We start from the raw sequence: 13,472 nt of genomic DNA on the forward strand, positions 1-13,472 counted from the left end.
TATGTATATGGAGATACTACTGCATTAAAGATATACCATTTATTTAAAAGCTATATTGCTTATATGGATATACTACTACATACAAAATATACCATACGTATATAAAATATACCATACTGGTATAATTACAATAAATAACAAATTGCCGAAATATACTACTACCATATATAGTATATTGATAAAAATACAATATATGCCAAAATATACCATGTATGTCTTATATGTATATACTTCTATATTCTGGTATATTTACAATATATACCAGATTGTCAACCAAAGCATAGCCCCGATAAAATAAAAAGGAAAGTCAGTTAATAATAATTAACTCAGTACTTAAAATACAAATTTTGTATGCAAAACGAACAAACTATATTTTAAAAGCATTTCTTTCTTTTTCAAAGAACTACTAAATAAATTAGTTGCCTAGTTGTGAGACTTTCACAGTGAGTTATGCAGATTCTATATATATCCCAACTCAGAGTAAAATTCCATTAAAGCAGACATAAAAATATTTTCAGTTTGATTTTGAACAAATCAGAATTATACGATTTTAAATACTCCCTTATTATTGAACAACAAAACACAAGATTTCTAATAGTTTAGCATAGAATATTATTATGTTATTATGCTAACTTAATCTTGTGTGAAATTAATATAAAAAGCGAAGTTTTCTCATGCAAATATTTGAAAGTTATGGATGCGAATCGATAGTCAACTTTTGTGCTATCAATTTTGCATAGTTTCCCAAAGCAAACGAGTTGTTATGTTTGGTTTTTTTTCGTATAGTTTGCAATGCTTCGATAGTCAAATTTGCAGAGAGGTAGAGAAAGAGAGAGAACGATTGAGATAGCAATATAAATTCTTATTGTTCCGAATACCATTAACTTGCTGAGCAAATATTGCTAGCATCTGTGATCATCTGTGGGTTTCTGATTTCCAGTTGTCCTATGCTCGAGCATATATTGGAGTATCTGTTATCCTTTCGCTATTTGCTCTCAGTCGATGTTGTTGTTGTTGTTGTTGTTGTTCTCGTTTAACTGCAGTTGCAGGTCCCATCAAGTAAACTGCAAACAATTAACATTTGAACGTGGCTTCGGTCGAATCAAGTTAGCCCAAGGACTTGTGTTGTGTTGGGCCACAAATAGAACCCAGATAGATGCTGACTCTCTCTGCTTCCTGCTTATGTGTCCTTGCCAGGAAATGATAAACGAGGCACGCCTCATATATCCCTGTGAGAGCTTCAATTCTAGTTCTGTTGAGAGCATTTGGTACATGGTTTGGTTTGGTTTTTTTTTATACCCGCTACCCATAGAGTAGAAGGGTATTATAACTTTGTGCCGGCAGGAAATGTATGAAACAGATAGAAGGAGGCATCTCCGACCCTATAAAGTATATATATTGTCCGTCTGTCTGTTCGTCTATCCGTATGAACACCTAGATCTCAGAGACTATAAGAGATAGAGCTATAATTTTTTTTCGACAGCATTTGTTATGTTTGCACGCAGATCAAGTTTGTCTAAAATTTTTGCCACGCCCACTTCTGCCCCCGCAAATCAACAAAAATCGAATAACAAGCGTAATTTTAAAGTTAGAGTTGCGAATTTTGGTATACAATAATAACTATAGTATTTATAATTCCTGAAAATTTGATTACGATCAGAAAAAAAGTTGTGGAAGTTATTAAAGAAATACTTTTGTATGGGCAAAAACGCCTACTTACTAGGGCTCTTAGTTGCTTTGGCTGACAGTCTGGTATACTTTGAGTGAAGTAACATATCAATATACCATATATTTATGGTATTTTTACGGTATGTGATTTTAGAATATTTTGAAGAATAAACCCCAATATTTTACTTCTATTTAAAATGGGTAGCGGGTATTTCACAGCGGAGCACACTCGACTGTAGCTTTCCTACATGTTTTTTTTGGGTCCAGGATGACAATAGTTGAACCAAACAAGAGTCGAATGAGTTACTTTCCTGCTGCTGGCTTAACGAGTTAGTCCGAAATTCCCCTTTTCGTGTTGATGAGTGATATTTATGAATCACATGAGTACAGTAAATCATTTTGCTGCTGAGAGTATTTATGCGAGAGCGTGTGATTAAGCCAGTCCGGCACAAGCGTGTCCTGGCACGTTCAAGTCAGCCCAGGGCACAGGACACCCAGGACACACAGGACGCAGAACGCAGGACATTCAGCACACTAGCGACAACTTAAGTACGAGGCGTGAGCTTCGCTTGTTGCCCAGGATAATTGTTAAGTTTGTTGCAACACTCAACTCAACTCGACTCGACTCGCAGCTCGTTTCGCAACAACAGGTTCAATGCACTTGAAGGAAAACAAGAAAATGAAGAGAACACATACAACAAAAAATAATAATAAAAAGTAAAGCAAAGCAAAACCAATTGAAATGAATGTACAAGCCAAACGGTCGAGCACTCACTCGACATTTATTCGAGCAGGTTTGAATACATTTGAATGAATTACTCAAGCTTGCCGTAAAACGGAAATTACCATTTATGCTTCTTGATGTCTCTGTCTCTCTCTCTCTCTCTCTCCCTTTCTCTATCATTTCATATCAATGATTTTTTTCTCAAATGTATTTACTGCACTTTGTGGCCAAAGTACAAATGTAACCATTTGATGCTATATCAATCGGTTTTGTTTGGGATTTCGTCGAATTTTGTTAAGGGTCTCCTTGCGGTCGATATTCAGAAAATGCATCAACGATATCTTTGTATAGTTGCAACCATAAGAACATTATTTGCATATGCTTGAAATCAGCTTGAGGGCCTTAGTTGCTTTGGTTGGCAATCTGGTATTTTTGGTACTTTGTGGCATGTTTTATATATACCATATGTCACTTACGGTATATTTAAAAAAATGTATATTAGTTGGCATATTTTGTACTCTATGGTATATTTTAGTATATGTAAATGTCGATTTTGGTATATTTTTTATAATTTTATATTAGGTTGGCCAAAAAGTCTTGCGGTATTTTTATTGAATTTTCAATTGTTCATAAAATTGGTTAGAATAATGCGATTTAAGTCAAATATGCGCCGTTTTGTTCGATGACGAGTTCCCAACGAGATGCCAACTTCATAATGCCCCTCTTATAGAAGCTCGCTTTTCTATTGGCAAAAAACTCGGAGAGTCAATTTTCACAGGACTCTCTTGTGGCCAATTTCCGACTACCAAGGTCGTTCGCCATGGACAGAAATAGGTGGTAATCACTTGGTGCGAGATCCGGACTATACGGTGGATGCAATAGAACCTCCCATCCGAACTCCCGGAGCTTCTGGCGCGTCACCAAAGATGTGTGTGGCCTGGCGTTGTCCTGATGGAAGACAATTCGGCCTCTGTTGACCAAAGATGGCCTCTTCTGCTTGAGTGCTGCATTCAAGCGGTCCAGTTGTTGGCAGTACAGGTCCGAATTGAGCGTTTGGCCATAGGAGAGCAGCTCATAGTGGATGATTCCCTGCCAATCCCACCAAACACACAGAAGAACCTTCCTCGGAGAACCTAGTCGGTATATGTTGCAGCCATTGTACCATATTTTCTATTTTATGGTATATTCCCAACATCGTTTTCGGTATATTTTTATAATTCTTATATTAGTTGTTATATTTTAAACTTTGCGGTATATTTTTAGTACATAACAAATGTTACTTTCGGTATATTTTTAGAATATTTATATTAGTTGGTATATTATGTACTCTATGGTGTATTTTAGTATACACCAAAATCTCACTTTTGGTATATTTTTAAAACTTGTATATACGTTGACATATTTTGCAACCATGATACCATATTTTGCACTTTATGGTATATTTTTGGTATATACCAAATATCACTTTCGATGTATTAAAGGAAAATTGCATTAGTTGGTATATTTTGCAACCATAATAACATTATATGTATATGCTTGAGATCAGTTTGACGTTTATATATATAATATATTTTAGTATATACCAAATGTTACTGATGCCGTTGCTGGAGGAGTTTCGGGAGAATTTGAAATGAATTGGAATTCCTTTGAAGATCGTAGACGATGTTTTGTGAGCTGTGAGTTAACTCGTCTCTATTCTTGCCAGAAAATCATGAAGCTCTGCTGAATCTATGTAACAGCTATATCGTTTTTTTTGTACAGATGTATTTTCTTTTTTTTCTTTTACTTTTAAAGTTGGATTGGTAAATATAAAGAACTTTAATTATAGTCGTGCTTAAATGTTTTTGTAATGATATAAAAATAATGATATAAAAATATGAAGCAGCTTGAAGTTTTTTTTATTTGTATTGTGTTAGGATTTTGTTCGTGGTCAGCAATGATAATTCAAAGAAATGCATTAGTTTTTATGTGGATTTTTCGTTGTTGTTGTTGTCTTTGTTGAGATAGCTTGGAGTGCGTCACAAATGCAATTAAAATACAATTGGAAATGGTAAATGGGGCGAGCATTGTGCATGTTCATGCCACACCCACACTCCCTCTCTAGCTAGTATCAAAAGCATCCAGACAAAAGCAAAGCAATGATGACGCCATACTCTGTCGCAGCATCGCAGCAAGTCGTTGACTCAACTTTAGCTTCATGCTTCATGTTGATTACGAGCAGCAACAGCAACAGCAGCAGTAGCAACCGCCGCAGTGGCTGTTGTGGCATGGCATCGACATGGCCTTCGCCCAGACTTGATGCCTCATGCCTCATGCCTCAATGCACTTGTCGCCGCCCGCCGTTTGGTGGCGCCACTTTGTCGCGACGCTTTTTATAATTGAAGCAAATTGTTAGCCTGCTTGGCATTCACTTGTCCCCAGCTCCCCCAACTTCCCCATCCTATCAAAGGGTGGTTTTTTGTTGGGGTGGATTCCATTGGATGGATTTCCATCAGCAGTTGTCGTTGAGCTGAGCTTTGTGTTTACTCTGTGTTGCATTTTATCAGCTGCCTCGCATTTCCTGCCACTGTTTGCGCCGCATTGTCGCATTCCAATTACAAAACAATCATGATGAGCTCTAGATATTTGCAACACTTACACAACAACAACAACAGTCAGCAGAAGAGCCGTTCAACTGCTGCTCATTGGTTGCCCAGGCAATAGAACTCGCTCTTTAATCAGCATCTCTTACTTTTATATATATTTAAGCTAACTGCAAATTGCAGCTTATTGCAGTACAAATACAAAATTAGTGTTCCTCCTTGCATATGTCATACGAATACTTGTAGCATAAATTACTTAAACTTAAATAGAAGGTAAGATGATTTATAAACATGTGTGTATTGAACATTAAATCAAAGTAAAACATATGAAAAGTAGAATTTCTTTTCGACAATTTTTAGTATTCAATTAATTTCAATACTAAATTAACTTTTGTTGAAGAAAAAATTTGATATTTTAAGCTACAAAATAACGAAAAAATACTGAAATATACCAGAAATTCTGAAAAATACCGAAAAATACTGACATTTATATAAGAAATATTGAAATATTGTAGAAAATTATAGTTTTACAAAATTGAAGTCAAAACATTTTCCAATAATATACCGAAAAAATACTGAAATATACAAAAAAATCTGAAAAATACCGAAAAATACTGATATTTATATAAGAAATATTTAAATGTTATTAGAAAATTATAGTTTTTCAAAATTGAACTCAAAACATTTTCCAATAATATACCGAAAATATACTAAAATACACTGATATAAGATTTAGAGTCAAAAATTATATCTCTACAAAATTTAAGCTACAACATAATCGAATACCCGAAAAACTGAAACAAGCATAAATATATTAAAGTATATAAATATTATAGCTGAAATATTATAACTAAATTTAAGTTGCAACATTAGTGAACAATATACCAAAAAAAACTGAAGAATACCGAACAACTACTGGAAGATACCGAAACATACGGAAATATATTGAAAATATATGTTAGTAATATTGATAATACTATAGCTTTACTAAATTTTAGCTACAAAAATAGTATACTCAAGAAATACGAAAGAATAGCGAAATATACTGGATTATACCCTATTGAAATTTATATTAGGTATATTGATAAAACAATTGCTGTTAACATAACTTTTGCTGTAACACTTGTAGGTAGTCATATGAACAGACAGATTGGCAGAAAGCTAATAGTTTTATAATAATAACAATCTAACAGGTAAGGGATATTAGAAACATGTTTTTAGTATTACATTTTAATACCGAATGTAAGTATTTTTGTATTGTACAATTTCTGCTCTGTCATATTCACGTAAATTTGCAATAATTAATGCAATGCATTTATAACTTAAGCTATTGATAGGCAGGCTAATGCGAATGCCAAAGGCAGTTGATAGTTGTTGCTGGAAATTCTTGGGCTTGCAACAAAATGAACTAATTGAAATACAAGTTGAAGACGAAGACTACAACTTGTAAGTGACATTAACTCTGTCTTTGGTTGTATGCTGCATATGTTTGTGCCACATTTGAGAGCCTCAAGCCTGTGGTTTGCTGCCTGCTTTGGTGACTAGTTAAGACGACCTCATCAGCTCGCTTCCTTCCTTTTGCATTTCGCACACTCTGGGGTGTAGAATTTATCGTAGCAGGCGGTCAGTTAGTGTTCTCAGTGTGTTCTCTGTATTTGATTTGGTGTCAGCTTTGGGCGCCAGCCGCAAATCCACTTAATGCACACACAAATACCCGAACGTGCCACACGCACAACACGTTGCAGCATAACTTGCAGCATTCGGTTTCTACTCCCTCAGTGTCTTGCAATTATTGGCGTCATTTGAGAGGGAGACATTGAGATTGGGATTGGGATTGAGGGGCGATTGTCGCGCGCCAACTGCTATTTAAGGACTCTAAGGATACGCACACACACACACACATGGAAGTCACTGCACTTGCTACTTAAGTTAACGCTTGTCTCTGTCTATATATACATATATATCTTCCATAGTATCTACAACTTCATCTGCATCTCGCATTGTATCTCTTAAATGTCCCTGTGGCTGTTTTCTCATTTTGCTTGCAGCTGCTTTCACAATCTCTCTTTAAGTAACGTGCTACAAGATATAGGTGGAGAAAAATGACAAGATTTCTCAGACCCAAAAAGACGCAATTTACAATTTACAATAATCTCATAAAGCAATAACTTTTTACATCATTTCATAATTGTTAATATTAATATCCATCACTTGAGTTCTGTCGCTTTATAATTCCAGAAAATGTTGTTTGGATTTTGAATTGAATGGCGCAAATCTTATTAAATTTCGAAACTTAATTTCCAATATAGATTATAATCTTTTGCGTATAATCTATATTTCATTTTGAACTTGCTATTTAAAATCCCAAATTATGGTCGGAAAAAGCGAATCTATATGTGCTTATATGCATTTATTACATATGGTATTTTTTAGGGTTTTTCTCTGGCGTTGTGTGACCACATTGTGTGAGAACAAATGGCTATGGGACTTAAAGTTTGGTATTTTTTAGTGCTTTTCGGTGGCGTAGTGTGACCAACCACATTGTATAAGGACAAAAGTTTATGGAATTTAAAGTTAGATCAAGCGGCAAATATTGTTAACTGTCGACTGAAAGCAAGCTTCTTTATTTACTTTGCATTTTTTAGTACATGTTGTGAAAAATAAAACCAATCCAATGGGTAAATATAATCAAATGCTGTGAGAGCAAAAAAGTTAATGCTAAACTCTTCTTCCATCTTGCAATATGTGCTTGTCTGATGGTGGCTTTAAAATTCTATTGGAATTTTACAACTATGCCAAATGGACTATGCTAAAAATCAAAGATGTGATACTTTTTTTTACAAATTTTAACGATAGTTGAATTTAATAAGGGCTTTACAATTTATATGGCCTTGCTCTAGCTGTCTTCTGTCATTTCGAGTTGTGTCGAAGTAAACAGAATTCAACGAATTTCTTATAAAATTGTTTAGTTTTGTTTGGGGCTCTGTTCCCCTTTTATTTATTTAGAGCATAATGTTGTGGAGCATTATTGTTTCATAAATGGATTTTGGGTTTCAATGTGCCTGCGGTCACACTGGTTAGCAGCATAAACAGATTTATTGTTGGGGTTATCATCGAATTAAAAAAAATACCAGTAAAAAGGGTTCCAAGCATGAATTCTTCTTGCCTCCTCAAATTGCCAAATCTGTATGTGATACATCGAATTATGCATCAATCTGGAGTCTTTTGTTCCTTATGGTATATTTAGTTTGCTGTAGTATGTCGTCATACCAACAAAATACTAAATTTTGGTGGATTTTTCGTTTTATTTTATATATATTTGATTTATTATGTCGATAATAGCACCTTCGAACTTTTCAGTTATGGTATATTTCTAGTGTTTTGTTGGTATATATTGATTTAAGTTGTGGCGAAAGTCTATCACATATAACAATCTGGTATATTTTGTTCTCTATGGTATTTTTTTTTCTTGAAGTAGTATGTCGTTATACCACATAAGTATTTTGGAATATTTCTGGACTATATTTCTTGATATATTTTGTCAATACTGTCTTCGCTCTTTTCAATTTCGGTATATTTATAGTATTTTGTTGGTATATATTTGATATAATTTTGGTATATTTCTCATATTTGTTTAGTATGTATTAAATAATTTTTTTATATAATTCTGGTATTTTTAGCATATTATAGATAAAGTTGGTATGTTTCTAGTATTTTGTTTGTATATATTAGGTATATTTTTGGTATAATTCTAGTATTTCTCTGCTATGTCACATATATTAATATAATTCTAGTATTTTGTTGGCATATATTGAGTATATTTTCTCTATACTCTATGGTATATTTAGCATAAAGTAGTATGACGTTTTAGCACTTAAGTGTTTTGGTATATTTCTAGAATTTTATCGGTATATATTCGATATAATTTGACAATACTGACTTCGCTCTTTTCGATTTCGGTATATGTCTAGTATTTTGTCGGTGTAGTATATTCGGTATATTTATAGTATTTTACTGGCATATATTAGATATAATTTTTGATATAACTCTAGTATTTTGTCGGTATATGATATATGGTTTTGGTATATTTCTAGTATATTATTGGTATATATTGAGTATATTTTAACATTGAAGGCTTAAAAAGGTAAATTTTCATTGCTTGATAGATAGAAGATAATCGAATTCAATGTTATTACTGATATTTTTATACGTTTCACTATCCACAGCTAAATACACATAGATCGATTAATCAGGACAGATGAAAAGCTTTATGCTTCTCTCAAGAAGCGTAATCCAAAAATAAGGTTGCTGAAGAGAGAGAGAGAGAGAGTGGGAGAGGAGAGAAAAGAATTGTTTGAATCTAGTAAGTCAGCTGCATATTGTCGAATAAGTGATCGAGGTGAGTGAAGCAATTGTTATTCAGTCAGCAACTCAGACTAGCTACACTTGACAACAGACCAGACAACACAAAATTTGTACATTTTGGCTAACACATGCAAAAAACACACACTGAACAAAAAGAAAAAGATTTACATAAAATTAATAACTAAACAAAATTGAGTTTACAATTCTTGCGCACATAACCAAAAAACAGAAAAAAAAAACAAAATAAGACCAAAACCAAAAAGACAAATTGTAAAACTAGAGTAGAAAGTAAACTGACGAAGGTATCAAAATCAATGGATAAATCGTTTTTAAATTCAGGTATTACGGCCCAGCAGCAGACGCAACACAAGACGTGTTCAGTGAAGCAACAGCAACATCATCGGGAGCAACAACAACAAAGCAAAGCAACATCAGTTAAGAAAGCCCGTAAAGCCAACGGCGTCATGCACATGGCGTCAGGGCATATGGAGCGCAACATTACTCGCAATGCTGGCAATCGTCACAGCAATCAACAACAGCAACAGCAGCAACAGCAACAGCAGCAGCAGCACAACACTCATACGCACCATGGGCTGGGCTTTGGACATGGCGACCACAATGATGGCAATGGCAACAACATGTCGATATTTTGCCGACACTTTGCCGATTATCCAAGCCATGGCAATTTGAGTGTGAACAATATGCGCTCCTGGTCCAGCTGGAGTCTACAGCAGCAGCAGCAGCAGCCAGAGGAGCAACAACAGCAGCAGCAGCAGCAACCACAACAGTTGGCCAGCAGCAACATTTGGTCGTCGGGAACAGGAAATTTCGATATGCCATTGACACGATCGCATCAATTGAATGTGCGAGCGCCAAGTTTTACGCCAGCTAGCGCCAGAGCTGCCACAAATACAGCTCTTGGACTCTCCTCTAGACGTGTGACCTATCAACAGCAACAGCAACATCATCAACATCAGCAACAGCAGCAACAGCAACATCATCAGCAGCATCCACAGATCATGCCAAGTCAATCGCAACCAGAATTGCCATCGCAGCATAATTCGCGTAATCTGACCGAACGTCAGAGCGGACGTCGTCAACAGTTGCCGGATCTATTTCAAACGGTTTTGAAACTGATGCGTGAACTGAATCGTTCGGTTAGCTATCCCGAAATAATTGGCATGCTATCGAATCGCTTGCAACGTTTGCCGGTGGAACTGAAGCGTCACATTCCGCACACGTTGCACGGCGCCGTTGTCAATGGATATTTGCGCAAGGATGGCAACTATTATACGCTGCTATCGGAGCAGGAGCAAAAGGAGATCATGAAACGCAACCAGGAGGCGGCCAAGCGGGCAAAGGAGCTCGAAAAAGAGCCGCTCTCATGGCGCATACGCTAGACGATGACGATGACGATGACGATGACGACGACGATGACGACGACGACGAAGAGGGTGCAGAGAGCAGAGCAAAGGCAACTAAGCTGATAAGTTGCTTCTTAGTTGCTCACTTTTGCTCTCACTCTCTCAAATCTCTAACTCTGCTGACTCTGAAGAAGTTCAATAATTGTTGACTTATTATTTTTTTTGCTCGTGCGTTTCAATCTCTTGTCTGCCCCCCTTCCTAAGTGATCGATGAATTCAACAAATGGAACGTATATATTTATATAGATGAAATCACTCCACGTATACAACACTACTTAACATACAATATGACTATAATATATAGAAGACAGCTGCGCTGCCGCCGCCGAGAGACGTTTAGAGTATTGCTCTGAAATTTAAGTTATTATTTTTAAAGCCATTTCAATTGTGGCAAACCCATCGTGTAAAATAAAAAATTGTAGTTCGATGCAACTTGTAATTGAAGCTGCTTTTTATTTGTATATTGCCAACGATCTAAGTTAATCAATTAAACAGGTAAGAAAGCTATAGTCAAGATACCCAATTTCAATAAGACCATGTTCTAAAACTACACCAAATAATATATCGAAAAAATACTATATATCGATATAGTACAATATTCAAAATATACCAATATACCGCATAATATACCAAAGGTTAAATTTAATGAATTGATATAGTACCACATTCAAAATATACCATAGAGCACAAAATATACCAAATAATATACCGAAAATATTTTAGGGTTGTATTTGATATATAGATATAGTACTTCATCCAAAATATATTAAATAATATACCGTGAAAAAACTGACATATACCGAAGGCCAAATTTTATGAATCGATATAGTAATACAATCAAAATATGCAATAGACTGTAAAATATACCAAATAATATACCAAAAATACTAAAATATACCGAATGTCATATTTGGTCAATTAATATAATATACCATAAAGTAAAAATATAACAAATAATATACCTAAAATACTAAAATATACCGAGGACCGAATTCGATATATCGAAGTAATACTTTATTCAAAAAATACAAAATAATATACCGAAAAACTACTAAAATGTATCAATAGCCATTCAAAATGTACCATAAGGTGCAAAATATACCAAATAATGTACCGAAAAAATAGGAAAATATACCGAAGATTATATAATATTTGATAAATCGATATAGTACTACATTCAAAATACACCATAGAATACACAGTATACCAAATAATATACCGACAAATGCTAAAATATACCGAATTCCAAATTTCATAGATGGATAAAGCATACTTTTTTCAAAATATACTAAATAATGTACCAACAAGTACTAAAATATACCGAAGATCACATTTAATGAATCGATATAGAAATAATTTCAAAATATGTCACATGGTGCAAAATATACCAAATAATATACAGAAAAATACTAATATATACAGTACTACGTTTCAAATATACCATTGAATGCGAAATATACCGTATAATATACCGAAAAAATGCTGAAATATACCGAAGGCCACAAATCGTAATAGTACTAAATTCAAAATAGAAAACAAAATGTATCATCCAAAGTAGCGGGTATAAATAAAAGTAAAAAAACTCTTTCATCATTACTTTTGTTGCCTCTTTATTTTTCAATTGGAAATTTCGCTCTGTCGTCGATGTCAAATGGTTTTCTCCTGCCAACTGTCCACATTTTGATGCGTTGAGCTTCCTTGCTCTTGCGGCTCACGCTGCTCACTTGGCTCCGAATGACTCGGGACGATTGAGTAGCGATAATTACGTACTTTCAGATAGCCATAGATGATGGCGTCGTGCAGATTAACAGTTATCTGGCGTTTTAGCTCCTCATCAGAGCGCTCCAGACGCTCGGAAACAGCCTCGACGATCTCATGCTGGGTCAAAGGCCGATCCGATTCGGCAATCACATTCAGTATGTTGGTGAATAGATGGGGAATAAGTTTACGCCTTGGCGCCTGATTTGGATTATTCTGTCGCATCTTAGAGAAGCCCCCAAAAGCAGGACACCAGAAGTCAGAGATCGAAGTTAGATAGTTTGTTTGCCGAAATGAAAATTAAAATGAGGCATTGCTATGTGACAACTCGGCATTATAGAATACTAGATCAAATGGAGTAAAAATATATTCCCTAAATCTTTCAAAGTAAAGATATACTATAGAATACTAAATCGAGTATGCGTTGTAAAAATTCCTAAAATCTTTAAAATATAAATAAACAAAAACTATTCCCTTTATAGTGAAAGAATACTAAATTAAGTATGCAAAGCGTTTTAAATATTCCTAAAATATTTGAAATATAAGTAAGCAAAATATTTGCACTTTAAAGTTATAGATACATAGAATACTAAATGAAGTATGCAAAGCGTTTGAAATATTCCTAAAATCGTTTACTTTAAAGTGAAAGTCATTTGCGGCGGCAAGTAAATAAAGTTGTTCAGTTTGAATTATGACATTCGAGGATTTTGCAGTAAAATTGTGTGCTCACTGTTGAAATTCGGGATTATTTTGAAGCTGTCACTGAGACACTTGAAGTGACTGCTGGCATTTCCAGCAGAACGAAAGCAAAGGCAACAATGCGGTTTCCATTTCGTTTGGCAAGCCACAACAGACGGACAGACAGACAGACGGAGAGACAGTTAAATGGTCAGGACTGTGACAGAGGCAGGAATGATATCGATTGGTAGTTAAAGTCGCGTTGCAAGAGCC

General features: G+C 34.9%; 2 protein-coding genes across 2 annotated transcripts; one reads left to right on the forward strand and one right to left on the reverse strand.

Moving 5' to 3' along the window:
• Nucleotides 1-9,189: 9,189 nt before the first annotated feature.
• Nucleotides 9,190-11,202, forward strand: LOC133848473 (GATA zinc finger domain-containing protein 10). Its single transcript, XM_062284066.1, has 2 exons — nucleotides 9,190-9,373; nucleotides 9,679-11,202. The coding sequence occupies exon 2, from the start codon at nucleotides 9,804-9,806 to the stop codon at nucleotides 10,737-10,739; it is 936 nt and encodes a 311-aa protein (XP_062140050.1). The 5' UTR covers nucleotides 9,190-9,373; nucleotides 9,679-9,803; the 3' UTR covers nucleotides 10,740-11,202.
• Nucleotides 11,203-12,359: 1,157 nt separating this feature from the next.
• Nucleotides 12,360-12,853, reverse strand: LOC133848010 (uncharacterized). Its single transcript, XM_062283374.1, has one exon. The coding sequence runs from the start codon at nucleotides 12,744-12,746 to the stop codon at nucleotides 12,411-12,413; it is 336 nt and encodes a 111-aa protein (XP_062139358.1). The 5' UTR covers nucleotides 12,747-12,853; the 3' UTR covers nucleotides 12,360-12,410.
• Nucleotides 12,854-13,472: the final 619 nt, after the last annotated feature.

Source organism: Drosophila sulfurigaster, chromosome X (genome assembly GCF_023558435.1).
Source record: "Drosophila sulfurigaster albostrigata strain 15112-1811.04 chromosome X, ASM2355843v2, whole genome shotgun sequence".
NCBI classification, from domain to species: Eukaryota; Metazoa; Arthropoda; class Insecta; order Diptera; family Drosophilidae; genus Drosophila; species Drosophila sulfurigaster.

Excerpts from the sequence above, each read along its gene's own strand:
- LOC133848473 (XM_062284066.1), top strand. The coding sequence starts at position 9,804 with ATGCACATGGCGTCAGGGCATATGGAGCGCAACATTACTCGCAATGCT.
- LOC133848010 (XM_062283374.1), bottom strand. The coding sequence starts at position 12,746 with ATGCGACAGAATAATCCAAATCAGGCGCCAAGGCGTAAACTTATTCCC.